The sequence below is a fragment of the Canis aureus genome, chromosome 5, assembly GCF_053574225.1.
Source record: "Canis aureus isolate CA01 chromosome 5, VMU_Caureus_v.1.0, whole genome shotgun sequence".
NCBI lineage: Eukaryota > Metazoa > Chordata > Mammalia > Carnivora > Canidae > Canis > Canis aureus.
The window spans coordinates 74,045,681-74,073,484 of record NC_135615.1 but is presented as its reverse complement, the minus strand read 5'-3'; the positions used below and the strand labels follow the sequence as shown (position 1 = coordinate 74,073,484).

At 48.9% G+C, this 27,804-nt stretch overlaps 4 protein-coding genes across 5 annotated transcripts in view; 1 reads left to right on the top strand and 3 right to left on the bottom strand.

Annotated features, from left to right (window-relative positions):
* ZDHHC18 (zDHHC palmitoyltransferase 18) overlaps positions 1 to 18,755 on the top strand; it is a 71,712-nt gene extending 52,957 nt beyond the window's left edge. For both annotated transcript variants that reach the window (XR_013380478.1, XR_013380479.1), the window contains 4 exons: positions 4,748 to 10,394; positions 12,299 to 12,383; positions 17,374 to 18,202; positions 18,401 to 18,755. The gene's annotated coding sequence lies outside the window, so the exon portion shown is untranslated. The remainder of the gene's footprint in view (positions 1 to 4,747; positions 10,395 to 12,298; positions 12,384 to 17,373; positions 18,203 to 18,400) is intronic.
* On the bottom strand, positions 862 to 9,934 carry GPN2 (GPN-loop GTPase 2). The gene is made up of 5 exons (XM_077898964.1): positions 9,360 to 9,934; positions 8,633 to 8,789; positions 6,059 to 6,219; positions 4,919 to 5,049; positions 862 to 1,496 (listed from the first exon to the last, which is right to left on the bottom strand). Exons 1-5 carry the CDS (start codon positions 9,768 to 9,770, stop codon positions 1,424 to 1,426), a joined length of 933 nt encoding a protein of 310 aa, XP_077755090.1. The 5' UTR covers positions 9,771 to 9,934; the 3' UTR covers positions 862 to 1,423.
* Positions 10,149 to 18,101, bottom strand: GPATCH3 (G-patch domain containing 3). Its single transcript, XM_077898942.1, has 7 exons — positions 17,632 to 18,101; positions 15,815 to 16,254; positions 13,329 to 13,503; positions 12,757 to 12,816; positions 11,625 to 11,746; positions 11,382 to 11,509; positions 10,149 to 10,888 (listed from the first exon to the last, which is right to left on the bottom strand). Exons 1-7 carry the CDS (start codon positions 18,065 to 18,067, stop codon positions 10,672 to 10,674), a joined length of 1,578 nt encoding a protein of 525 aa, XP_077755068.1. The 5' UTR covers positions 18,068 to 18,101; the 3' UTR covers positions 10,149 to 10,671.
* Positions 18,756 to 24,739: 5,984 nt separating the features above from the next.
* On the bottom strand, positions 24,740 to 26,763 carry NR0B2 (nuclear receptor subfamily 0 group B member 2). Its single transcript, XM_077898965.1, has 2 exons — positions 26,162 to 26,763; positions 24,740 to 25,380 (listed from the first exon to the last, which is right to left on the bottom strand). Exons 1-2 carry the CDS (start codon positions 26,700 to 26,702, stop codon positions 25,082 to 25,084), a joined length of 840 nt encoding a protein of 279 aa, XP_077755091.1. The 5' UTR covers positions 26,703 to 26,763; the 3' UTR covers positions 24,740 to 25,081.
* Positions 26,764 to 27,804: the final 1,041 nt, after the last annotated feature.

The window sequence follows — 27,804 nt, the reverse complement described above, 5'->3', positions numbered from 1 at the left end:
CTCAGATGAAAGAGGCTGGGGAAGCAGCACCTGGTTATTATCCCCTATAGGGCCAGGCGTGGGAGTGGAGGTTGGCTGCTTTCATACTTATCCAGTTGGAGGAGCCTCCTCATAGCCCCCCTACTTTTGCCTTCTGCTCTGACTCCCCCAATTGGGAAGCAAAGCTCAGTCATCCCCCTCTCAATGCCACTTGTGAACAGATTTTCCTAAGTGGAATTCTTCCAACTGCCCAAACCACCTGTGACCTATCTTGCCTTTGTGATTCAGTAATACTCTATAGGTGTTTAAATTCTTTCTCCTGATTGGCTATAGATCCTGTGGGAGAAGGGATGTGACTTTTCACCATTAAGAACTCAAAATTAAGAAGTCAGCAAAGCGAACAATGAGAATAATTATTGGTTGACCAAAGTTCAAACTCATCTGTTTCCTCACTGTAAAATGGGGCTTCATAATATCCTGATTTGTCTAAATCTCCAGGAGTTGCTGTGAGAGCCACATGAGAACCATGTGTGTGGAAGCACTTTGTAAAATGCCAAGCCCTTCCCGTGTGTTAACAGGACCAACTGTCTGCAAATAAGACTTCTGGCACAACTGCCATCTGTCCCCTGCTGCCTCCAGGCTGTGACTGCAAGCAAGCAAGCAAGCAAGCAAGCAAGCAAGCAATAAATAAATAAATAAAATTAAAAAGGCCTGGGATGCCACCTATTGGTTGAAAACGTGAATTGCATCCAACCACTTGCAAGAAGAGCAAAAGTAACCACCACTCTTCCAACTTCAAGCCCTTAGTGTTTGCCACATTCCTCAGGATGTCACGTTATGTACTTAATATTTTTCTTTAAATAACTCACTTCTTATAAACAATTTCAAAGTAAACTTTTAATCACTCGTATAAATGGAAAACTGGTTAACACTTCCCAAAAAGGAACAAAACCATAAAATAAATACCATGAAAATAAGATCTGCTAGGAAGTGTTGCCTGTGAAAGCTCCAGCTTGAGTCTAGACTAAAACCGAAAATTAACAAAGTCGCGCACCTGGAGACTGGGTGTCAGTCCTCTAGCACAATCCTGTGCTTTGGGGGGAAACACTGCCCTGTATAAACAAACAGAATTCTTCTGAGAAAAGTAACATTCTTTTGTTCTGCCTCAACTCTCTGGGCCTAGATGGTTGAAGAAAGTTTAGAAGTCACAAAAAGTAGAAAATAAACTCTTGTATTTGTAGCATATTCCTTCATAGCCCAAGTGGGGCCAATGCTGAATTCCTGGCCACACATCCAGAGCTCTTGACCACGGAGGGGGTGGTGGGTGCTCTAGTTGGGAAGGCTGCTCTTGGATCTGCAGTTGGCTGGGCTGTCCTGTCAGTGGGAACTGCCATTGTCTCCAATGCTGGGTTAAGCCTCTCATTCTCTAGAGCCCAGCTTGCTGCTACAGCTGCATGGCTTCCTGCTCCACGGACTGGTCTGGGGGTGCCAGGTACTTCTCCTGGATGCCCAAGGTACTGAGGGAGAGCGTGTCAAGGTTGGTAACAGAGGGAAGGATGGGAACTAATCTGGGCAGGATCTGACCTCTACTGATGCTGGCTCTCCAGCCATGTCTGGCAGATTGCTCTCATTCCTCTCCCTTTCTCACCATTATAGCTCCACACAACAGGAATTAATTGGGTCTGAGAAGCCCCTCAAAACATCCAGGCCCAAATGCTCCTATATTTGTCTTTTCCTCATATTGCTGAGAATCAAAGGACCAGAGAGCACTAACCCTGTGGCTGTGTTAGGGCACATGCTCCAGAGCCAGACCACTGGGGGTTTATTCAATTTACTTATTTTTAAAAAGATTTTATTAATTTATTTGACAAAGAGAGAGAGAGAGAGAGAGAGAGAGACTGTGAGCACCTATGCACAAGCAGGGGGAGCAGCAGAGAGGGAGGGAGAAGCAGGCTCCTTGTTGAACAGGAAGCCTGATGTGGGACTTGATCCCAAGACCCTGGAATCATGATCTAAGCAGAAGGCAGACACCCAGCTTACTGAGCTACCCAGGTGCCCCCACTTTGGGGTTTAAATCCTGATTTTACACTTCCTTTCTTCTCATCTGTAAAATGGAGCTGTTGTGAGGATCAAATGAGACAACAAATATAAAATGCCTAGTATGGCACCTGGCATACAGCAGGTGCTCAGTAAGTGTTTGACTTCTCTTCTGCCATGGGAAGGAATTCAGGGGAACTCAAAGATAGCAATGAATTTCCTCTTGGGCTATTGGGTGTCGTCCTCCTCTCTGTGGGACAGCAGGAAAGTGAAGCAGGAAGGATACAAATCAGATTCACAGAGGAAAAGACTGTGATACTCCTGAGGGAGCCCTGTGAGGCTGGCTGCCTGAGGTCGGGGTGTGCGTCTGAGAAGGAGATGGCAGTTGACCATGGTAGGTTGGCCACCATGGCTTTTTCTACTAGATGACTCCAGTCTCAGAAACTAAAGTTCTACAACCAGGGAGACTGGGATTTGAACCGTTCTTCCAACACATCCAGGGAGAAGCCTTGCACCTGTCACTCTCAGAGCCCCAACTGCCTCATCTATAAAAAGGGATTGAATGAGGTTTAAATGTGATCCTGCAAGCAGAGTATGTAGCCCACCAAATGATGTCAGCTTACAGACCTTCTTCTCCATCTCTTACAGATCTCTCCACCCAAATTCATCTCACCTCTACTCAAACTGACTTTGAACCTGTGCCCCTTCCCCTTCACTTTTCCTCAGGAGGTAATGCCTTGTTCCTGTGCTAGTCGACCCTGAGGATCACTCAGGATGAGTGGAAACCACCTTGCTTGACATGTAATTATCTCAAACTTGCCTCGTCTCCAACCTGAGCCCACATTCCTGAGCAGGGCACACGAAACCTTGCATTCTATCTCACCATCTGTCTGGCTCTGCCACTGCTCCCACTCAGAGCCCTGTCCTGCCCACAAGTCATGCTATTCTACTTGCAAACCCCCAGACATACCTCAACTTTAAACCGCCACGTCTTTGTATATACTGTTCTCTCTGCCTTGAATTCTCTTACCCTTTTAATCAGCCTGGTTAATCCTTACTTTAAGATAATGCAACTTGGGCACCTGGGTGGCTCAGTTGATTAAGTGTCTGCCTTGGGCTCAGGTCACAATCCTAGGGTCTTGGGATCAAGCCCTACACCAGACTCCTTGCTCAGCACGGAGTCTGCTTCTCCCTCCCCCTCTACCCTTCCTGCTGCTCATGTTCTCTCTCTCTCTCTCTGAAATAAATAAATAAAACAGGGATACCTGGGTAGCTCAGTGGTTTAGCATCTGCCTTTGGCTCAGGGCGTGATCCTGGGGTCCCGGGATCAAGCCCCACATCAGGCTCCCTGCAATGGAGCCTGCTTCTCCCTCTGCCTGTGTCTCTGCCTCTTTCTCTCTCTCTGTGTCCCTCATGAATGAATGAATGAATGAATGAATAAATAAATAAATAAAATCTTAAAAAAAAAAAAAGGTAATGCAACTCAAGTGCCACCACCTCCATGAAGCTTTCCTTACCCACCCACTCCTTGGCAGAGCTGACTTTCCCCTTCTTTATGCCAATCCTTAATTATCTTATACACAGACTAAAGTTGAACCTTAAGAAGATTAGGGGAGGGGACAGAATGTAAAACCAGCACATAAGTGTATGGTTAAAAATACCCTTGAAAATTCCTTCAATCATCTATTAAAAAGTATACAGTTTCATATGGAGAATCTTGCATAATAACACGTACGAATGCATAAAGTAATGCACAGTGTGTGAAAAATCAGAGCGCTGCTGGAACGGCCCCTTCCCTTTTGCGCTGAGCACATGCAGTCGAATGTGCTACCAATAACCGCAGGTGTGAGGTAACAACTCGACCCCTTCAGGGAGCACTGGGCACTCTGCTGCCACCATTTCTAACCTGTTTCCCTGGGAGCTCTGTTTCCTCCATATCCAGGACTCTGGAGCCCCCCTTGCCTCCAGTGTGCTGAAGGCAAATATCTGAAACTATCCTATGGGCCTGGATTTCCCTGTCTTGCCTCACATGTGGCCTACACAGGACCTTAGCTCCACCCCAACGGTCACTAATCCAGCTCCGGTCTGAAGGTCCAGCTGCCTCCCAGACAGCTCTGGCTGTCCCATAGTCCCCTCAAATACAGCACATTTGCTAGGGCCCATACCTTCCACTCATATGACAAACCTGCCCTCTCCTCTTCCTTTTCTTGCCACACCATACTGCTGTATAGCCAGAAACCTGGCAGTCTAACTTCTGCCCTACTTCCGTTTATCCTATAACCATCTGGTTGCGAACTCCGGTAATCCATATCCTTTCATCCAGTTCACACCCTTCTTCCTATTCTTACTGTTTCATCTCTTCTCATCTGCAGACTGTAAACACTCTCCTGCCCCCACGTGCATCCCTTAAATGCAATTTCTGCACTTGAGGGACTTTTTAAAAAATGTACACCTGATCGTGTCACACTCCACACAACCTTATTATGCTGGCTCACCCTACCCACCCACGAGCTGAAGTCCACACTCATCAGCAGGGCACACGAGGCCCCCACTGCAAGTCCACTACTGCCCCTGCACCCGTACATCCCTCTTACCCTTTCACAGTCAGGACACCAAGCAAACCAACCCCCTTGCATCTCTCCCAAATGACCAAGGCCCTTTCGTTTCTCAGCATCTGTATTTGCTGCTCCTTCTGTACCTGAGGACTAAGTCTATCCTCCTCTGTCCTCAGGTACAATCAATGCTGAATCCTTCTAAGGGACCAGCCTCTGCACCTGAGAGACAGTCACCAGGGAGACCAACTAGTCAACATGGAGTCAGTCACCTACAAGGGTAGATGTGGCCATCCCTGAGCCCCATGTCTCCCCTTGGCTATAGCCAAGAGGCTGGACAGCAAGGATACGAGGAGAAATGGAAGTCAGCACCCATGGCGGCAGACATCATGGCCTCCAGGCTTCGCTGTTCTTGGATCCCGAAGCAGTAGCCGTTGGCTTTATCCACAGCCTGCAGGACCCGCTGGATACTCTCCTTGTCCTGGGCAGGGAGGAGACAGACAGCTTTGAGTGAAACAGAGGTGTGTGGAACTGATGTACCAAATCACCTGTAGTCTCCAAACACCCCCCTCAACCTTGCTCATGAAGCCTCTGCACATGCAGCTTCTGTGTCTGGAATGGTTCTACACATCCTTAGAGGCCTGACTACATCCTGTCTTTCCTGTCCACCAACCCACTCAAATCAGAACAGATAAGCTCCTCTATGCACACCCACAGTCTCCTGGATCTATCCTATTACAGCTCTGATCCTACCATCTTACTACTGACAAATTATTAACTCATCTAGCTCCCCTATTTGACTTTGTACTCCATGAGGCCAGGGACTTATTTGTCGAGGTAATCCTCAGTGCCTAGCACAGTACTTAGTCTACTTAATGGTAGACTCCCAATAAATATGTATATAACCTATTTGCTATTCCAGAATAGTGATAAGAACAGTCCATACACCACATGATGGGAAGGAAAGATCAAAATAATGCATGTACAAGTCCTTAGCACAATGCCTAGTGCAGAAAGTGCTCAAGAAGTGATAGTTGTTATGATTAATATTGTAGGGTTCACTTTCTCATTTTAGAGGAAAAAACTGTGGCATTAGGGAAGAGACAAGTTTGCTCAAGTCCACACACATTGGTTGGGAACTACTTTGCAAAGTCAAATAGGCAGTTGCCCATCCTGAAGGAGGCTGACAGACCTGTCTTTGGCCTTGAGGATAACTTTCTGAAATCATCCATTTTTGCACTGATGTGGGAACATGCATAGAGAACCCAGCAAAACAGATAGGGCTGAAGTTTGGCTCACTCTCTTTACTGGAACCCTCCCCATGAGAGCCACTGGTCCTAAAACCAAGGGGGACTGAATGATAGTTGGACCCAGGACAAAGACCCACTGTTTGACCCCTCAAAGTCTCCTGTATCCTTGGCTTGGTGAGATCCCAGGCACTGTCAGAGCATAGGCTAGGCATGGGGAAGAGGCCTCTTAGTCCCAAGTACCTGAATGTTGAGAGGGATGAAGGAGACCAGACTATAGTCTTCAATGAGCTGCACCAGTTTCTCATTGAGCTGTCGGTAGTGGCGGAAGAAAGGGTCAGAAGCCAGGTGGTCGAGAAGGTAGGAGAGGTCCAGGACCTCTGTGTAGTAGTCTAGGTTGAAGGCTAAGGAGAGAAATTGGTGTTCAGGAGCAGCTGACATCAGGCTAAAAGATCCAAGGACAGGGATCATATTCCCTTTCTTCCTTCCTTTTGTCTTCATTTACTCATTCATTCATTCATTCAGCAAGTATTTGTTGACACAGTGAAATGTACTTACTCAAAAGAAAATACTTGGTTTTACCCATTGGCTCTGCCATTTCCTAGCTAGATGGGCCTGCTGTGCGGATTAAATGCTCTAAGTCCCAGTGTCTAGTACACACAAGCACTTGTTGAATGGTAATAAATAACAAGATGGAATGTGTCCCAAGAACAGTGCTTGGTCCCTACCACACAGAGCTCACAGGCAGGTAGTTGTACCCCAGGACCTGTAAGGCCCCTAATAGGGTGCCTCTTGTGTAAATCACTTTCCCTTTTTGGGCCTGTTCCTTCTGAATGTAAAATAAGGATACCAGACCAGAGGACTCAGAGTTCTATGAATGCAAACTTCCTCTAAGAGAAAGAAAGCAGGCCTTTCGGTCATTGCCCATTTCTGCCAGAAAACTCGAGTCTTGGGCTACTCAACTGATCTGTCCCAAAGTGAGTGAAGGCAATCAGGCTGCTGGATTGATGCACTCCCTACACCCAATGTAAGGCTCAAACTCACAACCCCAAGATCAAGAGTGACATACTCCTCCAACTGAGCCAGCCAGGCACCCCTCTGCCTCATATGTGTGTGTGTGTGTGTGTGTGTGTGTGTGTGTGTATATATATATATATATTCCTTTTTTTTTTTTTTTTTTTTTTTTTGCCTCCTGTATTTTAATCAGAAATGGTCACCCCTCTGCCTGCAAGGAATAATGTCCTGGGTATTCCAAAAAACTTTTTGGATTGCCTGACTGGTACATTCTTCTCCAGGAATGAAGCAGTTGGAGCCAGGTGCACCTGGGCTTAGATTTCATGTCAGCTAACATGCTAGCTGTGGGACTGACCTTGGGTTATTCATGTAATGTCTCTGGGCCTCAACGGCCTCATGCGGTTTGCACATCAGTCTTTTATAAGGATGACTGGCTGAAGTCAGAGCTAAAAAGGTCAAGGACCACCATGCAGCCATCTGAGCTGGAGTCTGTGAAGGTGGGTGGGGATAGGGGCTTGAGAAGACTGCAAATCTGGGCAAAGATAAAATGGGGTTTATTGCAGCCCGGGTGGCTCAGCGGTTTAGCGCCGCCTTCAGCCCAGGGCCCAATCTTGGAGACCCAGGATTTGAGTCCCACATTGGGCTCTCTGCATGGAGCCTGCTTCTCCCTCTGCCTGTGTCTCTGTCTCTCTCTCTGTCTCTCATGAATAAATAAATAAAATATTTTTAAAAGGGGGTGGGGAGAGCTTCTGGGCTTACCAAGAGATGGGCCAGGACTCCGGGCTGAGGCAGGCCCTCCAGGGTGCTGACATCCCTCCAGGTCCAGACAGGCAGCCAGTAGGCTTCCCTGGACAATGGCTTGACATCGTGATTCTAACAACTCTTTTTCCTGTTCACTGCCAGTCATTTCAGGTTTTCTTCCCCAGGCTTCTTTGTGGCTGGAGATGCTATCTAGGGAACTGATGCCCTGGCTAGGCACACTAATTTTGCTGGGAAAAAAGTGCTGGCCATGAGGCCCTTAAGCAACTCCCCTGCCTCCTGCTTCTCCCTCAATCTTTCCCACCCTGACAAAGGGACCTCTATCTGTCCACTGGCTCAAACAGAAACCTGAGAGTCATCCTTAATTCCTTGGTCTCCATGTTCAATCCACTAGCAAACCCTATTTTTTGAGTTTTGGATGGAACTACTTCTTTTTGGGTTGCTGTAAAAACCTCAAGGATCTCTGTTTGCATTCTTGAGCGTTTCAATTCACTCCCCACAAAATAGCCACAATGACATCTTAATTAATGCTATCTCCTTGCTTAATATTCATCAGTGGCTTTACCTGGTGCTTCCGCAGTACAGGTTCTGGCCCCTGCCCACCCCTCTGACTTCGTTTCCTACCACCCTTCCCCTGACTACTACCTCAGCTGCTCTTGGCTTCCCCTGGCCCCCCTACTTTTTCCTTTTTCTTCTTAAACACAGAAAGCTCTTTCCCTAAGGAACTTTCTTCCTACTGGTCGCTTTGTCTTGAACAGTTCTGCCTTGGCAGTCTCAGCTCAGGTAGCACTGCTCAATCCCCTCAATCCCAACCACTCACTTTGTTTTAATTCCTTTGCAGTACATACCACCAACTATATAGCTCTCTTGTCCCCAAAGCCCAGAACAGTATCTGGCACAGAGTGGCACAAAATAAACAGGCAGGGATTAGGACCTGCCTGTGGCTATGATCACCAAGCCGTGCGTGGTCCCTGGAGGCAGCTCCCTTCAGCTGAGATCTGTTTCACTCCTGACTCCTTGCCTGCCCAGAAGAGGAGCTCTCACCCAGCTTCCCATAGTGCTCGATGAGGTCCATCTTGGAGAGGACGTTGACATGGGGTAGTTCCACATGCAGCATGGTGGCCAGAGAGGTACACAGTACGGAAATGAACTTGGCCGGGTCTGTGCAGTAATGAGAATCCACCAGGTGGACAGCAGTCAGCTGGAAGGGAGGGAAGAGATAGGGTGAGTGGGCCTGGGGAGGCAGGAAACATCAGAGCCTAAGTCTTTCCCAAGAGACTGGGACTCCTGAGGACAGAGTGCAAGTCTTCCCCATTAGTTTCCTCCTGTTTCTGCTTCATTCTGGTAGTGACTCTCATTTCCTTCTGCCAGGTGATATAGAGCATTTTTCCTTACAAGATGCCTTGCACGGTGCCTCCCAGTGGGCAACTGGCTCAACTCTGATTGCATATGACTCTATGTCATTTACTTTTGCCCAGCAAGTCACAACAATCACCATACCACTTTCTACATAACCTCTTCCATATTTTCAATGATCCCAAATTGGGTACTAGCACATCCATTCTGCAGATGAGAAAACTGAGGTTCAGAGAGAGAAACTGAGTTACCCAGGACCACACAGCGAGTCAGTGGCAGAGCCTAAAATCGAACTCACACCAAACTCCAAAGCGACTCGGCCCCTACCTCGCTGTGTGACATGGGGGCGTGGCATCTGTCCTTCCTGTCTCAGTTCCTCCATCTGCAAAAGGAGCCTGCTGGACCCAAGACGCACCCTGAGGTCCCACTGTGCCATCTGGGAGAAGATGTTGCGCAGGGCGCCGTGGTGCGTGCAGAGCTCCACCTGGCCCGGGCAGTCGAACAGGAGGTAGTGGCCGCGGAGGGGATCTAGCTTGGCGCGCAGCCAGTCCAGGTTGGCCTCCAGGTACTCCATGCAGTAGAGCAGGCCGCCGTTGGGCCCCAGCCGCAGCGCGTCCATCACGTCGCCCAGGCCCACCAGCTCTCCCACGTCCACGGCGCACTCGTACGGCAGCCCCTCGTTGGCAGGGTCCAGGTTCACCACCGCCACGCGCCTGCCCAGCGCGCGCAGGAACTCACTCATGCCCAGGCAGTACGTGGTCTTGCCCGAGCCGGGGGGGCCAATGACCGCCTGCCCAAAGGCCGTGGTCGGGGCGGCTCCCGCCATGGGCGGCACGCGGGCCCCTGCGCAGCGGGTAAGTTCGGCAGAGACACGAGCCGAGGGCGACAGGACCCCCGTCGTGCACCTCGTCGGAGGCCGGCGGCGATGCCCGAGTGTCCCCAGAAGAAGCGCAAGTAACCTGGCGGTGCAAAGGAGCCGAAAGGCCCGGTACTCACCGGATCAGAACCCGACTTCCGGACGACGTCGGAAACGGCGACGGCCCGAGAGGAAGTCCCGCCCCCACGGTGATGGCGCAACTTGGCGTCGAGGGGCGTGGCCACGCGGAGCGTTTCTACCCGCTCGGCGAATGGCCGTGGGGTGGGGGACCCTAACCCAGCTTTTCCCGTCCTTCCCCCGGTCCAAATCACAAGATAAAAAGAGAGATCGGTGGTAAACTTTTATTATCCCGTTAGGTCGCAGACCCGGGCCACGTCCCGCGGCCTTGCCGCTGCCGGTCCCAGCCAGCTACGGGGGTTGGCGATGGAGCGCCCGCCCCACGATTGACTTTTCCAAGCCCAGGAGTCCTCTTTCCAGGTCCATTACCCCGCCTTTCTGACCTTTATAGTGACACCCCCCCCCCACCCCCAACGAAGATTGTGCTGAGAACTTCATTCAATACTGCTCTTCAAGGTACTGGGGGAGGCAACGTGGGCAAGACCAAACGGCCTTGGGTTAGGAGGCCAACGAAAGGTCTTTAAGTCCTAATATTAAAAGAGGAGGATGGGGGGCTTTTGGGAAGAATGCCCTTGAGGTAGAGAGCCAGAAGGCAAGTTCAAAATAAAGCACCCTGAACACACTGCAGAGATTGCTGCTCCCGAAGTTCTTTGCGCTGTGGTGGGAGGTAAGGCCAAGGCAGAGGGCTGCCACTATGCAGGTATGAGTGATTCTAAGGAAGGCCCCAAAACTGTCACTCAGGCTCTGAGGGGTTGTCCAAGGCACAGCTGGAACTCCTCACAAAGGCCATGTCCGACCGAAACTTCATGCTGGTGGGTGGCTGGCGTCGGAGCAGCGACTCCCCCTGGTCTTGAGGTAGGGGCTCATCATAGATGGTAGAGATGAGCCCCAAGCCACTTCCACGAGGCCTCTTCAGTTGCCCAAATGGCTGTAGCTTCTCTCCATGGTACCTGCATTAAAAAGGGCTCACGGTCAGAGGGCTGCTCTTAATAGGTTGGGAAAGGACAGAGAAGCAGCTATTACATGTCTGGTTTGTCCCAAGACAGAGCCTTTAAATTTGGATCTTTGCTCTTCAGTTTCCTTATCTATTCACTGACAGTGCCAGCAACCTGGGGTCTCACATACTGTTTTCAGTTTAAATAGTACACAGAGTTTAGAACAACTGTCACCATTCTGTGACTTATAGGCACTCCCTAATGGCAATCACGAAGTCCAGACTCCTCAGATCAGGGGGTATGACTCCCCCAGGAGATCAGGGATCCTGTCAAGCCTTAGGGCTTGTTCTAAAAAAAGAAATAGTGCCACATCTACCTTTTCCTTCTAATTCTGCTTTGAAGTTCATTCCCTAGGAGTCTCTAGCACCCATCCTAAAACCAGAGGGAAGGGGGAAACCAGGGTACAGATGAAAGGCTAGCTGGGGCCAAGTCCCTTGGTCATACTCACCCCAATCCACGCTTGCATCTAGGGTGCTGGCCATCACTATCCAGAGCCTCAGGTACCCCTGAGCACTGGCTCCCCAGACCCTGGCCCTCAGCCCAGCCCTGCCGTTCCATCACCTTGCGTCCAATGCCCTGTGCAGGGAAAAGAGAAGACTCAAGAGTATGGGATTCTTGTGGGGAGTGGGGGGGGAGGGGTGAGGAATGGGGAGGGAGAAAAATAAGTCAACAGGCTAGGCACAGCACTTACCTTGGTATGGCGCTCAAAGGTGCCCACTTGGCATCTGATCACAGAGCCATCCTCCTGGCCATCACGAAGTCTCCGTTCCAGACGCATTTGGACAGAGTCTCGAGCATCCTTGTCTCCACCATCTGAGAAAGTAGAGTTCAGTTTGCAGAAGGGCCTCTCTCAGCAGAAAGGGGGAAAAATTAGGTTTCTAGGACCTCCTCACAAGATTTACACTTTCATCTTTAGGGTATTTTATTATTTATTTTTATTTTTTATTTTTATTTTTTATTTTTATTTTATTTTTTTTAATTTTTATTTATTTATGATAGTCACAGAGAGAGAAAGAGAGAGAGGCAGAGACATAGGCAGAGGGAGAGGCAGGCTCCATGCACCGGGAGCCTGATGTGGGATTCGATCCTGGGTCTCCAGGATCGCGCCCTGGGCCAAAGGCAGGCGCCAAACCGCTGCGCCACCCAGGGATCCCCTTATTTTTATTTTTTATTTATTTGAGAGAGAGAGAGGGAGAGAGCACGTGCAAGGGGGAGGGGCAGACTCCTTGCTGAGTGGGGAGCCTGGCTCAGGGCTGGATCCCAGGGCTCTGGAATCAAGACCTGAGCTGAAGGCAAATGCTCAAATAACTGAGCTACCCAGGTGCCCCTCATGTTTTATTACTTTATTATTATTTCTCTCATTAGACTGGGCGCTGGCCAAGAATAGGAACCCTGCCTTTCCCATCTTACAAATGAGGAGATTGGTACAGAAAAGTCATACAGCCAAAAGGTGAGGAATGAAATTAGAACCCAGGAATTCCCTTCCTACCACCACCCCCCACCTAGGTCATTTTTGACTCCAGAATCTAAACTCTTAAAGCCTGAGCTCCTGACCCTCCCACTCTACCAGGGCCTGCCCATCAGAACCAGAGCTCTCTGAGGGCTGACTCTATCCTTCCTCCACAAACAAAGGAAAAAGACTCTGTCCACAACCAGCACTTAATGCACACAACTGGAGATTTTTTAAGAGAGGAACTCTCTCAGTGGGCTCCCAAGGGAACTGGTTCCATCCCAGCCTCTGCTAAGCAGGGTGTCACATAAGTGTCACTGCAAGGCCAGGGCACCAGTTCTACCTCCCCGTACTGCAACCCCTGGCCCAGTACCTGTGTCGTAGTACACACTCATATCCACATCCCAGTCATCGGCTGTCTGTTCATCAAAGTCTGCAGATAAAAAGCACAGAGTAAGCTAAGGACTCGCAGTTCTGTTCAGAATTCAATCTAAATTTAGACATATGTTTTAGAACTTGGAGGTTTTTTTTTTTTTTTTAAGATTTTATTTATTTATTCATGAGAGATATAGAAAGAGGCAGAGACACAGGCAGAGGGAGAAGCCGGCTCCATGCAGGGAGCCTAATGTGGGACTTGATCCCGGGACCCTAGGATCACGCCCTGGGCTGAAGACAGGCACTCAACCGCTGAGCCACCCAGGCATCCCATCTTGGAGCTTTTGATTGTATTTTTAAGTCTCTTCTGGGGGGGGGGGGGTGTCATTTTTTTCTCCACTCCTCTAACCTCCCACCCCTAAAAAGGATGACTGGTCTCTCATTCACAATCAAGGTAAGCCTCTTCCATATCCCTTTATATGGCCTCACTGCCAGAGAATCCACCATGTGGAATGGAGAACCCTGACTAAAGGCACCAGGGATCACTCCTGCCCCTGCCTCTGGCCTTACCTCCTTCTTCCTCCTGCCAGAACTGGGCATCTGTGTAAAACACCAGGCCGGACCCGCCCTTCTCCCACTTGAGCTCTATCTCCTCCTCGAAGAGCCGCTCAGTGGTACGCTCCTGTCCAGTCACATCCTCATGCAGGGCTTCATGCCGCTCCCACTCCTCACCCCGGTCGTCGTCCTTGGAGAAGGTGGGGAGAGGTGACTTGCCTGTCCAGCCTCCTGACCTCAGGCCTGCATGGAGGGCAGCTTGGCACAGGAGGCTTGTGAGACAGGCCCTCAGCTCCATTCTTCCAAATTTCTCTTAGAAAGCAGCACATATTTGGTCCTCCAGGCCTTGCCCTACACATCTCTCCATCCCTGTGCCTCAACATACTTGGCACCCTACCCCAAGCCCAACTTTTTTTTTTTTTTTTTAAGATGTATTTGTTTATTTATTCAGAGAGAGCGAGAGAGAGAGGCAGAGACACAGGCAGAGGGAGGAGCAAGCTCCATGCAGGAAGCCCAATGTGGGAGTCAATCCCAGGTCTCCAGGATCACACCCCGGGCTGCAGGCGGTGCTAAACCACTGTGCCACCGGGGCTGCCCCGACTTTTTGTTTTTTTAATTTTTATTTATTTATTCATGAGAGACACAGCTGGAGGGAGAGGCAGAGACATAGGCTGAGGGAGAAGCAGGCTCCCTGCAAGGAGCCTGATGTGGGACTCGATCTTGGATCCAGGGATCACACCCTGGGCCAAAGGCAGACGTTCGACCGCTGAGCCACCCAGCATCCCCTGACTGACTCTTAACCGCTCTGCTTTTAGCCATGTTGTTTCCTGCTGGAAATATCTGCCCTCCACCACCATTTCTTCACCTGGCAAATCCTCATCCCTCAAGTTGTACAGTTCTACATGAAGCCCCCTTCACTGAGGCCCACAGCACTCTTGCTGGCCTCCAAACTCCTCAGTTTGGAGGAGTTTGATACACACTGTTTAGGCCTCTATACATTACATCATAAAGAGGGGATAACAACTAATACCTATTGTCTACTGTGTATCAGACCCTTCTCATAACTTAGCTCCTTTGACCAGCCCAATAATGCTGTGAGGTAAGTATCATCATTCCCGTTCTACAGACGAGGAGACCTGGGTTCAGAGGAGTAAAGTGAATTGATCCACGATAATACATCAAGAGAATGGTAGAGCCAGGGTTCAAACCCAGGTTGCCATGCCACACAGCCTTTCCAGATACTGCTTCTCTCTCTCTTCAGGGAGATTTTAGACTCTTTCAAAGCAGGAAATGGATCTTGGAGTGTCTCTGGAATCCTGCACTAGCCTGTGTGTACAAATGCTAGGAATTGCAGAATGATAGGATGACTCTGGACTTGAAATCTTGGGGGCACCTGTCCTAGTTAAACTCCCAGGAGGCCCCAGGTATCACTGCTGCAGAACAGCTGCTGGGGAAAAAGTCCAGATGGTACTACACTAAGGATGTGGTACAGATGTTAGCAACTCTGGGCTGGCAGCTTTTTTTTTTTTTTTAAGATTTATTTATTTATTCATGAGAGAAAGACATAGGTAAAGGGAGAAGCAGGCTCCTCTCAGGGAACCCAATGTGGGACTCGATCCCGGATCCCGGGATCATGACCCGAGCCGAAGGCAGGTGCCCAACCACTGAGCCACCCAGGCGTCCCCAGGCTGGCAGCTTTGAAGACACAGATGAATTATTTTTTTACCCAGAGTATGCACACACACACAAGTTTCCCCCCCAAAAATCACACCTTTCCTGATTTTATGGATGAACAACCAAATTTGGAAAAAAGTAGAAGAAATGTCTATTTCATTGATAAAATTAGAGTGGAGGCTAGTGTCCAAGCCACAGACTCAAGGTCAGAAAATCGAGGTGACTTCTCAGCCACATAATGAAAGCACACAGAGGTTAGACAAGCAGCAAAGGGGACCAAGTTCACATCTCAGCTCTGCCTCTATTTCCTTACAAGACTTTTATCTCTTGGATGGTCCATTTTCATCTATGAAAAGGAACCTCCTAGGGGATCCCTGGGTGGTGCAGCGGTTTAGCGCCTGCCTTTGGCCCAGGGCGCGATCCTGGAGACCCGGTATCGAATCCCACGTTGGGCTCCCGGTGCATGGAGCCTGCTTCTCCCTCTGCCTATGTCTCTGCTCTCTCTCTCTCTCTCTCTCTCTGTGACTAACATAAATAAATTAAAAAAAAAAAAAAAAAAAAAGAACAGGAACCTCCTCACATTCCTTCTAAGAGAATGCAAAGAAGACCCCTTTGAGAATCTTCTGATAAAAACCCCTCAGAGAAATGCATATATGCACATGCAAATGCAGTTTTATATTCAATGTCAGGGAGTTCTAACTCTGGAACCCTCCTGAGAAGGTTGCATGTTTAGAACTATTGTAATATGCAGTTGAAGAGTGATAGTATTAATGCTCTATTACCCTCTCTAAGCTGCCAGCAAAGACAGGGTAGCTCACCGTACTCACATCATCTGAGTGTGACTCTTCCTCCTCGTTTTCCCCTTCCTCCTCGTTTTCCCCTTCCTCCTCTGGCTCTCCATGGGAGCTGACTGGTATGTCGGCTAGGCTGGTTCCTTGGGGTATTTCTTCGCCTTCAGCTGTGTACACAAGCTCTTCCTGCTCCACGGTCTCTGAGTCCTCATACTTGAATGGAACGTTGCCATAGCGCCGGGAAGAGCCTGTCTTAGGGAACTGGAGCTGTAGCTGGGTGATGATCCGAGGGGGTAGGCGGCAGGCCCGGATCAACTCCAAAAAGACCTGCAGAGGAGTCCCCACATTTCCGTTGGGCATCAGCACTGGTGGGTTCAGCTCTGGCAGTTGCTTCAGATCGGCCAAAGTGAAAGCTTCACTCTTAGCTTTCCGACTCTGCAGCTCCTTCCGGGTTTTGAAAGGAAAGGAGCCCAAACCTTGGAAAGCAAGAGGAAAGAATGGTTCTTGAAACCTAGAAGCCTCCAGCAACACTTGAGCTAGAAACTGGTTCAAATCTTTTAGCCTAATGCTGTTCCTCCCTTTCAGACTTCTCCAGAGTAACTTCCTCCATTCCCTGACCAGAACTACTCAATAATTACATGCCATTTCTCATCACCTAGGCCAGGCACACAAGTCTCTTTCAAATCTGGTTCCTGCTGATTCTCAACTGCCACCAACCCCCACTCCTTGCATATCCTCATACCATGTGCTTCAACCCTACCAAACAATTTAACATGCCCTCAAAGTTCCATGGGCTTTCTTTCTTTCTTTCTTTTTTTTTTTTTTTAAGATTTTATTTATTTATCCATGAGAGACACAGAGAGATGCAGAGACACAGGCAGAGACACAGGCAGAGGGAGAAGCAGGCTCCCTGCAGGGAGCTCCATGTGGGACTCGATCCGTGTCTCCAGGATCACGCCCTGGGCTGAAGGTGGTGCTAAACCGCTGAGCCACCTGGGATGCCCCTCCATGGGTTTTCACATCTGTCTGTATCTCTGCAAATGCCATTTGCCTTGAACACTGTTCCATCCTACAAACTCCTGTTATCTTTCTGATCCAGATGAAAAGCCACATTTCCTGATACCTCTAAGAGATCAGTTTTTCCCTCCTCTGTCATCTCACACCACTTGGTGATAAAGAGCATACGTGCTGGGGCAAGGTGCCTGGGTTTGTAGTATGACTCTGCCACTTACTAGTTCTGTAACTTTGAGCAGGTAACATAACTTCTGTATCCCTCAGTACCCTCACCTATAAAATGGTAACAATAGCTCCCACCTTCTAGGATTGTTGCAAGGAGTCAATACGAAAATAAAAGGCTTAGAGTCACATTAGGTGTAGCACATAAACTCAATCTGTTGAATGAGTTAGGTCTCTGCAGTATTTCCTGTACCCCCATCAAAGGGATTTCCCATGAAAATGGGAGCTGTCCCGATGAAAAAGATTGTCTTTTCATTTGCATCTTGCTAAGAGAAGGCTGGGTATGCAATAAAGAATGCAATAAAGACAGACAATAAGAGAATCAGAAACCTCATTTACTTTTCTTCCTTCCGTGTCAGTGCAATATCAACCTCTCAGAGAAAAGGGTCTCAGAAGAATCTAATTAATTGGAAAATGAAGGGTCAATCCATTAGGCCTCTTCCTGTTCTTTCCCCTCTAAGACTAACATGCAGTTGAGCCTGAAGCTCCGTCCAGAAATAATCTAAACTCTTAAAAAGTCTGATAATCAGAGACCTGACTTATCCTCATCAACTCTTAGGAAAGGTGTCTCTGATCCAGGGCCAGTAGGCTCGGTCTATTATCTTTCCCACTCGTACCTGATGCTTCAGTAGGTAGCCGCAGTCTGCGGATGAAACAACGACCGGGCAACCAAGTCCCCTGAGAATCCAGCCACCTGCGGCCCGAGTACATGCGAAGAAGCTGCTGAGCTTGAGCTGCCCCCCGTACTGAGATGACGCAGCAGCAGGTGCGGGTCTGGGCCGGAGCAGAGTCCCGAGTGGAGAGAGCGTGGGCATCGGTGACGGAAGTCTGGGCGAGAACCTGGCCGACAGGAGTTAGGGCAGAGTCGGGAGCAGCCTGGGAAGGAGCCCGCTCAGGCCGATGCCGGTAGTGGAAACACAGGAAGCCACAGCCGCGCTGTTCCCGGAACTGGCTAAAGTAGCTCCGGAGCTGGGCCGAGCGCAAACCCGAGGGGATACCGCTAACTATCAAGTAGACTGTCGCCTCTTCCTCCGCCTCGCCGGGCACCGCCATCTTGGGTTGTCACATGATGGCTGTGACCGACTCTCGCGAGAATATCGCAAGTGGCGCAGAGGCTTCTGTTCTGCGATGCTGAGTAACCGGCAATTAGTCGGCCGGTTTGTGGTTGAGGAGCTGGGGAGGTTTGGGGTAAGTCTTTCGGGTCGTTTTCCCGCAATGAGAAGCCGGCGATGCTGAGAAATGGTTTACAGATCTCGTTCGTAAGGCTTTAGTGATAAAATTAGAAGGGCAGTTCTTAAGATTTTTGGTTGTTGGGGATTTCCCACACCTCATCTCAGCTTTCGCCGTTCAGAGCCTTTTCAGTTGTTCATCCAGTTATTCTTCCAGAGCGTACCCATGCACTCCCACAAACCTCCAGGGAAAAGGTAATCCAATTGAAAAGTGGACTGACGACACTTCACAGAAAAGAAACAGCGGATTAACAATGAAAGAGCCTCAGTCCCATCGGTAAGGAAATGCAGCGAGACCCACTTAACATCCATCAGATTGGCAAAAAATTTTAAATCAAGTGTCGGTGATCAACTGGATCTTACATACACTGTTGTGGAATGTAAACTAGTACAAGCACTTTGAAAAACAATTTGAACATTACCCAGTAGAAGTGAAGCTACCCATATCTTCTGACCCAGCGGTTCCATGTCTGTGCATGTACTAACAATAAATTCTTGCATATGCCTCTGTATTGACAGTGTTGAACTTCACCCAACCCTGTGATCCTGGAAGAGAGCGAAGGTTAAGAAACCCTATCCCACCGTTTTGTGTCCTGGAACACAGCTTACTGCAAAGAAACACCCTCCCTCATATGACAGATAAAATTCATAGGTGCCCCCTTGTTTACCTATCTCAAGGCTAGCAACAGACTCCAAATTCCAATTCTTTGCCTTGTAAACGCTTAGATGAACTGCTTGTCCCCACTGATCAATCAGAGCAAAATGCTTGTTAACCAAACTTTGGTTAAGCTTCTCTCCTTCCTCCAGGTCCCTGAACTTTGCCTTCCCCATCCACCCCCCAAGTTTGAGCCAGCACACAACCCCTCCTGAGAATAGCCTGGCTGCAGGGTAAAACATTTTCTGATCTACTGTTCCATCATGCCACTTCTGGTCATCCCGCTTCCTCACACCCAGTTTTTTCTGGCCTTGTTTACTTTTCCCTATGAATGACAGACTCCTTTTGCCTAACCCTTGAAGGCACACGTAGATCTTATGGTCCCATTTCAATACCTTCTTTCTCCCTTGAAATAGTTCCTTTCCTCTCTTGGAATAATCATTTAAAATGAAGCCTCTCTTTACTGAGTCCAGATTTGTTTTTTTTCAATATGTGTGAATATTCATAGCTGCAATGTTTGTTAGAGCAAAAAATTGGCATTTAGTACTATTTTTTAAATTTTTATTTATTTATGATAGTCACAGAGAGAGAGAGAGAGAGAGAGAGAGAGAGGCAGAGACATAGGCAGAGGGAGAAGCAGGCTCCATGCACCGGGAGCCCGACGTGGGATGTGATCGCGGGTCTCCAGGATCACGCCCTGAGCCAAAGGCAGGCGCCAAACCTCTGGGCCACCCAGGGATCCCGCATTTAGTACTATTAAGTGGTATATGATATTGAGGGTAAGTCAAAACATTTATATTAAAAGTTCAAAAATACAAAAATATTTCTTAGGAATACATAAGTATGCTTTAAATTGTCATTAAGAAAAGTAAGGAAATGATTAACTCCAAGTTCAGGGTAATCATTACCTTTGAGGGGAGGTCATAGATTTAGAAAGGGACTCAAAGTTGGACATGATGAGAGTTCATTGTACTGTTATTCTTTACACTTAACAATGTATTGCAAATATTATTTTGTCTTACTCAATTTTAATAAAACCTCTTAAAAGGGAAAATAACTTCAAAAAGCAATAAGGCAAGTGTTTACTTTGTGTTGATCACATATATATATACGTATTTGAGAAAGAAAAAAATAAAAAGTTCTAATAAAGTCTGGGTAATTGCAGATAGGATCATTATACATACTTGAATTTTAAAATCTGATGGAAGTATAAATTGATACAACCACTTTGGAAAATTTGGCAAGATCTTAGGTTGAGCACACATTCTATGACTTGGTAATTCCAGTTCTTGTTATTTAACAACAGATCTGCAAATATCTGTGCACCAAAAGATGTATGCAGGAATAATCCTAGCAATATTTGATGAACCAAATGATCATCATCCATTTATCTTGGATAAATGAATTGTAGTGTAATGGGATACTTTACAACAATGAAAATGAATGGGTCAGAATGAATCACTGACATAATATTAAGTTAAAGACAAACACAAAAGAATATATGCTGTATGTTTCCATTTATATAAAGGTTAAGGCAAGTAATTTCACTTATGTTGGAAATCAGGGATAGCGATGCCACTTAGGGAAGAGAGAGAGTGTGGGAATGGGGGAGGGTTTCCAGGGTGTTGCTAAAGCTCTATTTCTTGAGCTGGGTGGTGATTACAGAGAGGAGTTCATTTTGATAACTCATCAAACTGTACATGGACTATTTGTATACTTCTCTGTATACTGTACAGAAAAGGTTGAATTAAAACTATATTTTGAAAAAATCTGGAAAAAGAAAAATAAGTCCTTTACAGCAAACGAGATGAGTGCTCTGGAAAAGCTGTTAGCTGACCCAAGAAGTTATGCACTTAAGGTTCCACACAATTGCCATTTGTGGGCCTAAATTTCCAGAACCTTGCATGATGCTTGATATGTAGTAGACTCAGTAAACCACCATTGATTGAATGAATATTCCTGGCACTAGTGTGGGGATGTGCCATTTGGTGTGGTTGAGGACCATCTTCAGGGAAAGTAGGGCCACTTACCTGGGGGAAGCCAGATTTCTCATCAAAACCTTAGACTCAGAGGTTTACCTCTCATTCCACCTTGTAGTGTGGTGAGGAAGGGAAGGGTTCCAGGTACTGTTACGTGTTCTCCAGCTGACCATCCCTGGCATTTACAGACCCAAGACAGTGTAGTGCTTAATAGTATAGGCCCTAAATTCAGACCACCTAAGTTCAAACCCTGACTCTACTACTTATTAACCATGTGGCTTTGAGCGAGTCACTTAACCTCTCTGTGCCTCAGTTTCTTAATTTATAAAATGGAGATAATGATGGTAATTCCAGCACAGTAATTGTGAGAATTAGATAACGGAATCCACTGTAACATGCTTAGAGCACAGCCCTCAATAAATGTTAGCTGGTTATTGTTTAGTAGTTACCCAGACTAACCTACCAGGAATGAGTGATTCCCCATGTTAACCCTGATTCCCCTGAGACCTTACTTAACCTTGTTGCCTCCAGCAGTTTCACTGAGATTTCCTTTCTCTGCTGCCTTGTTCTGTGATTTGGTCCCTGTCCACCTTTCCAGGCTCATCCCTTGCTGACCTGAGGCCAAGTTGCTGCAGTTAGCTGAACACCCTTGCTCTATGTCACCTCAGTGTTTTTGCACCTCTCATTCCCTCTATCTGAAATGCCCATCCCTTGGTTGCCTGGCTAACCTCTATTCATTCTCTTTAGCTCGGAGTAGTCACCACTTGGCTGAGGTATTCTTCCTACCTCCAGGCGGATTTAATCACTCCCCTTTCTGAGCTCCTGCTGCCCACTAAACCTCCCTCTATCACAGTTCAGATCACTCTGGGTTGCAATTACTGATACGTCTCTCTCTGCCATAGACAGCATGTTCAGTGAAGGCAGGAACTTTATCTTATGTATTTTTCACCCCTTAGCACCTAGCACAGGGTCTGGTACAAGTGCTAATCAAGAGAGATGGTGAATGATGACATGAATGGAGGATGGAGGGTGGATGTGGCTTTTTGCTGGCTTCATGGGTTCTAGGATACCCAAAGGCAGGGTGTGTTGGCCAACGCACAGCACATGTCAGCTCAGCACCTGACTTGTTAATAATCAGTCAATTATTAGGCTAATGAAGGTAGAGATAATGATAATAATAAAATGGTACCCAAGGCTGACACAAAGTCTCAGCCTCTCCTGATTCCTAGTGAGTCATCCTTGGCTGGGCCTGAGGATAGAGATTATTGCTGAGAGGGTAGATGGTCAGTAAACCTTAGTAAGCTGGCTCCAGACAGCCTGATCCTGGCCATAACTCATGCCAGCCTGTGCTGCTGGTGGAGCCTGGCCTCTACAGTCATACAGGCCTGAGTTCAAATCTCAGCACAGATAAGGATCAGTCTCGACACTGAATAAGTTGCATAACCTGTCTGAGCCTGTTTCCTCTTCTACCCTCTCTGGTTGATAAGACACAGTCCCACTTCTAAGCTGCTGGTGATGGAGACACAACCCCCCACCTTTGTCTCACAGGGGAAACATTAGTGCTCTTATTACATTGTATTATAATACTCTCCTTAGTTTTGCTAGATCTATCTTGATCTTCCTTGCAGAAGGTTTGGATAAGGCACAGGGAATGACACGAGGTACAGACGAGAAACAGAAGTATAGGTCCCCAATCATGTGGAGGGGATAAGGAAGAACTTTGCAAAGAAGCAAGGTAGTGCTAATCAGGGAAGCTATTTGGATGATGGAAACATGAAGTAAGATGAGGGGAAAGGCTGGGGTGGATAGTGGAGAGGAACACTTTCTAGTGGCTGTTCAAGGTTGGAGGAGGGAATGGGTGAGGGGCAGCCTGCAGGTTCAGAGAGGCACACCAATAAACTAATGAGGGACAGTTGGTGAAGGAACATAAAAGAATAACCTGAAATCCCCAAATCCTCTGGATTTGACACCTACAGAGAGACAAGACATCTGCTCTTGGAAGAACCTCATGCATCTGCATGGTGAGATAGGCAGTGTGTGTCTAAGTGCTGGGAAGGGCAGGCAGGGAGAGGTGCTTGGGGGCCTGAGGTCTGAGTTTGGGAGTTCTGGTGGGAGGTTAGGGGACAGAGGAATGCCAGGCCTGTTCTTGACTCTCAAGGATGCTTCTATTTGGGAGTTTGATTAGGTCCTGGCTTGGGAGAGCTGTTGAGCAGGGCACAGCCTGTCTAGGAGGAGGGTAGATGTTGGGATCACCATGGGGGAGATTGGTGAGCTTAGGACCCAAATGCCAACCAGAGCAGTTTGGCCGGGATTAGCAGGCTCTGGGTCGACCTAAGAGATGTACAGATATAGGTGTGTTTACTTTGGGGGCCATTTTTCTTTCTCCTGTGACATACAGAAAATGGAGAACATGTCCCAGTGTGAAGGTATCTCCATACTGTGTGCCCCACCCTGAAGCATAGGGATGGATGTGTGAGCATCTGGCTCTGGGGCTGTCTCTGCTGTCATGTGTTTGGGTCTACTGTATGTCACCGAGTGTGTCTTGGCTGTGCATTTCCATGCTGTGTGTGGGTAGATGGTGGGTCTGTTTTAAGGGTCTGTGTAGGTATCTCTGATTTGTATATGTTAGTGTGCATGTGTGTAAGAGTTGTAGGTCTGAGTTGTGTGTCTTTGTTGTGGGGTGTGAGCTGTATGTTTCTGTCACTCTGGGTGTCTGAGTGGTGAGCAGGTGATTGATTAAGGGACAGGGTTGCCCTTTCTGCTGGCACTGGGTGCCTATAATGGGCATATGGCTGGTTCAACTGTGGTCCTATCCTGGGGGCCTTCGGGAGAGGCCTGAATGGCAGCTCTTCAACTGTTGTTCCTGAGCGAATGACCTCTCATTAAGCAATAATTAACTTGGCCCCATGAAGAGAATCCAAACTGATGGCAAAGGGGGTGGGACTGGTAAGGACAAGCCTTATTGCTAAAGGAAGGGGGAGGCTTGCTGGGGGATCCTATAGGCATGTGTGTCGTTATCATTCCCTGCTGCTTACAGGTCAGTCACCCGAACCTGCGTGATATTCAAAATATTTAACAAACAGTGAGCCACAGACATTGACCAATCAGAACAGACACCAGCCATGCTCTGAATGGAGCAGTGCTGGAGGCCATGGCTATACCAGCCATCACCTCTCTAGGTGTTGGCCAATGAGGATGGATTCCAGGTGAAGGGCCGGGACAGAGAGGCCATGGGAGGGGACTTGGGGGGACTCAGGGCAGTCGCTGTGAACCAACTACCATGGAAGAGTCTCAGACTCTTAACAGCCATTGTGGTAGCTAGACCTCAGTGGGCCTTGGGCTCCAGGCAGCTGTGTGGGGCCAGCCCTGGGTTCCCTTGCCCCTCCCATTGGGACAGCAGTGGACTGTCTTCTACTGTCATCTGCAGGAATGGGCAAGTGAATGATCCCAAACTGCAGAAATTCCCGTGACCTTGACCTTGCCTGTTTAAATTTGAGAATGGGCTGCTTCATATTCCTTACTGGCTGTGATCTGACTTTTGTTGAGGTGAGAGGGAGCCTGTATGGCTCAGAAGCCAAGAGAGGGGTTAGCGATCCCCACAAGGGGATCAAGAAGAGACACTCTCAGCCCTAAAGATAAAGGCAAGGAAGTAAGGGGGCCTGAACTGATCCTAGTCCCTGTGCAAAATAAATCTCATCCCTCAAGATGAAATAATCATCCTGCCCTGAAAAATTAATATCCCAGTTCCCTGAGGGCTGGCTCCAGCACTCCTTATGATTCCTTCCTCCTGAACTCCTGATAGTGGCAGAGTGGGCCCTGGAGGTGGGACAGTCCCTTCCATGTACAAATTACAGTGTCAGGCTCCAAGGGTATCATGCCTTTTATTACAAAAACCAATAACTTAAATCATTTCTGTACAAAGTCAGTAGGACTTGTCCCATTGAGCAACCTAACTGCCATCCCCATCTCAGAAGGGGTCAGGAGTCTTAGCCCAGAAGCCAGAGGACCACTCCAGTTCCAGACAGCTGGAGCGCCACGTCAAACCAAGAAAGGCCAGTGGGGGCCGTGTGGTGAGTGAGGTGGGGGGTGCCCCTAGCCCATCTCTCTGGGGCAGGACAGGCTTGTTCCAGGGAGGCTGAGTGCTGCCTGTACAAACTTGCTCCCTCTGGGGGCAACAGGTAGCCCTGGGGACAGCTGGGCCAAATCAGTGCTGCCAGCCTTTGCCCAACCTCCACTTGATCTCTGCCTGGGCTGGAACAGGTTGGCTCAACAAAAGCATGTCCTCAAGGAGGCCAGCGATGTCAATGTCTCCAACAATAGGGCGGAAGAAGAGGTCCCCAAGGAGGCTGGGCGGGATGGACTTGAGGGTGGAGGCTGTGAGGAGGACACGGGCCAAGCGGCCTTGGCCTGCTGGGCACCAGGGCTCCAGGGCCTCACATAGCGCATGATGAGCCTCTTCCTGCAGGTGTCCGATGTGGGAGGAGGCGTGGAGGCCTGGCAAGCCTGTGGGCAGAGAGGGTGAAGAGGGCGGGTGAGTACCCCACTCCCAGGCAGCAATATTGGCCCAAGACCGGAGGTCACTGGCTTGGCCTTTGAGGCCCCATTACTACCTCCTCCATTTATGTGTTTATCACTTTATTTATCCATCCATTTATGGGGCAGCCCAGAGTAATGGTTAAGAGCCAGGCAGCCCGGGTTTGAATCCCATGCTGTCACTCACTGGCTGTATGACCTCAGATATGTTAATATCTGTGCCTCAGTTTTCTCATCTGTAAAATGGGGATAATAATACCTATCTCCTAGGCATGTTATGAAGTTTAAGTCAGCTAGTATATTCAAAACCCTTATAATTGGGCCTAATATATGGTAAATGTAATATGAATATTCATTACTATCACTATAATTAATTACCATCATTTATGCATTCTACGAGGGCTTTTTGATGAGGAATTCTCATCTCACATTTTCATTCTTCTCCATGGGGTCTTTCTGAACCCACAGGGTTTTACCTGTGACAGAGGCAGAGTTGTGTCTGCTCACCTTCCCTGACAGTCAGGGCAAGTTTCTTAGGCAGAGTGGCATGGACCAGTCTCTGGAGGGAATAAACCTGAGTTCCCATCCCTGCTTTGCCCCTACCGAGGCTGTGTGACCTTCAGCAAAACACTTAACCTCTCTGGGAGGTGACTTTTGGGGATAATGAGGACCCAAAGAGAAAACGGGTGTCAAGCCCTTAGAAGGTGCCTTCCCTGCCTGGGTCCCCATCCAGGAATGTCTGGAAGCTCACCAGGATTGAAGAGGATGGTCTCTTTCAGGTAGGCGTATTCCTTGGGGCCCAGCTCCAGGCTCCAGAAGGACTCCAGGCAGCACTGAAGCCACTGTACGGCAGCCAGTGAGGGCTGGGGCCGATCGGGCAGCTGGCCGCTGTGTGCACCACTACTGGGCTCCTCCAGCAAGATCTTCTTGAGTATGCTGGGAACCGGCGCCTCAGCCACCTCGAAAGTCACAGTGTCTTGGGCCAACCCCAGCAGGAAGAGGGGGCCCCAGCAGACCCGCAGCAGCAGCTGCTGATCTTGAGGGGGCAGCTGGCAGAAGGACGGCAGGTTCTTGAGGAAGACTACTGTCCTGGCCAGAACATCCAAGGCCTCCCGGCAGGTGCGATGCGGGGCACACAGCCGGACGGGCCGGTGCTGTCTGCACAAGCAGCGACTCTGAACCGGGGGCACTGGGGGCCTGGCCGTGAGGCTGGGGCTCAGAAGTGCATAGAGAATGGCTGGGCGGCCTGCAGCACCCTGACACGGGCAGGTCCCTGGCTGGCTGGAGCTCATGGTTGGGGATCTGCTCCTTCTTCCTCCCAGCTCTCCCGCTTCTGCCCTCTGCTGTGTGCTGGGTGCTATTTATATCCCCCAGTGGGAGGGACGGTGGGTGGGGGCAGGAGGGACGGCCTGACAACCTTGACTCCAGAAGTCATGTTCATTGAAAAAAAAAAACACGCACTGACCCTGCAGGATTGGTGGGGAAGTGGCGGGGGAGGGGGCTTTGGGAGTTCCACGTGGCCCTGATATCACTTCAGTCAATGAAGCAGCCTGTGCAGGGCACAAGGCTGCCTGCCCGCTGGCCCGGCTGCCCCTTATCAGATGACTCAAGTGGATAAACAGGGTCATTAACCCAGGCTGTACCGAGGCACCAAGGCCTCAGGTGCACAATCAGCAGGTGGCCATTGCAGGTGTCCCTATTGGTGCCTGCAAGACTGGCGCTAAGCTGGGAGGCCAGCCCCGGAGCTGGACGAGCCTTGAATGCAAGGCCCAACCTGGAAGTGCCTTATCAGGGACTTGTTTGCCTAACCTTGGGGCTCTGCTCCTGTTGTTGGTAAGGAACAGGCTGCGGGAACGGAGCCAGGACCCTGGGGGGCTGGAAGGACTTTGCCCACTGTGCAGGCCAGGAGGCCTCCCTCTCCCGACTCAGTTCTGGGGCCCCTCCAGAAATAAGGTACCTAAGAACTTCTCTCTCCTTAGCCTGGATTTCTAAAGTTCCCAAAAGGCTGTCTCTGCTGAGAAGCCCTCACAGAATGAGAATAAAGTTTGGCTGCTATTTATTGAGCACCTACTGTGTGCTAGGCACTTTCCATTCTAATACTCAGAGCTTCCCCATGAGGCAAAATTCTTACTTTTTGAAACTGAAAGAGGTGAAGTGACTTGCCCAAGGTCATGTTAAGTTTTTTAGTAACTAGATGGAAATGAGACCGCCAAGGCAAGCGAGGGTCCAAGAACAGATTTTATTGCAGGCACCCTCGGGCGAGGTTCCACGACTCACGGGGGAAAGAGAGTGAGTCGAGGAAGTCGCCCCAAGACAAGGTGGTAGGGGGTTTACATAACGTTGTAAGGCAGAACGGTTTCCTATTGGTTGGCTCATATGCAAAGGAAGGATTGC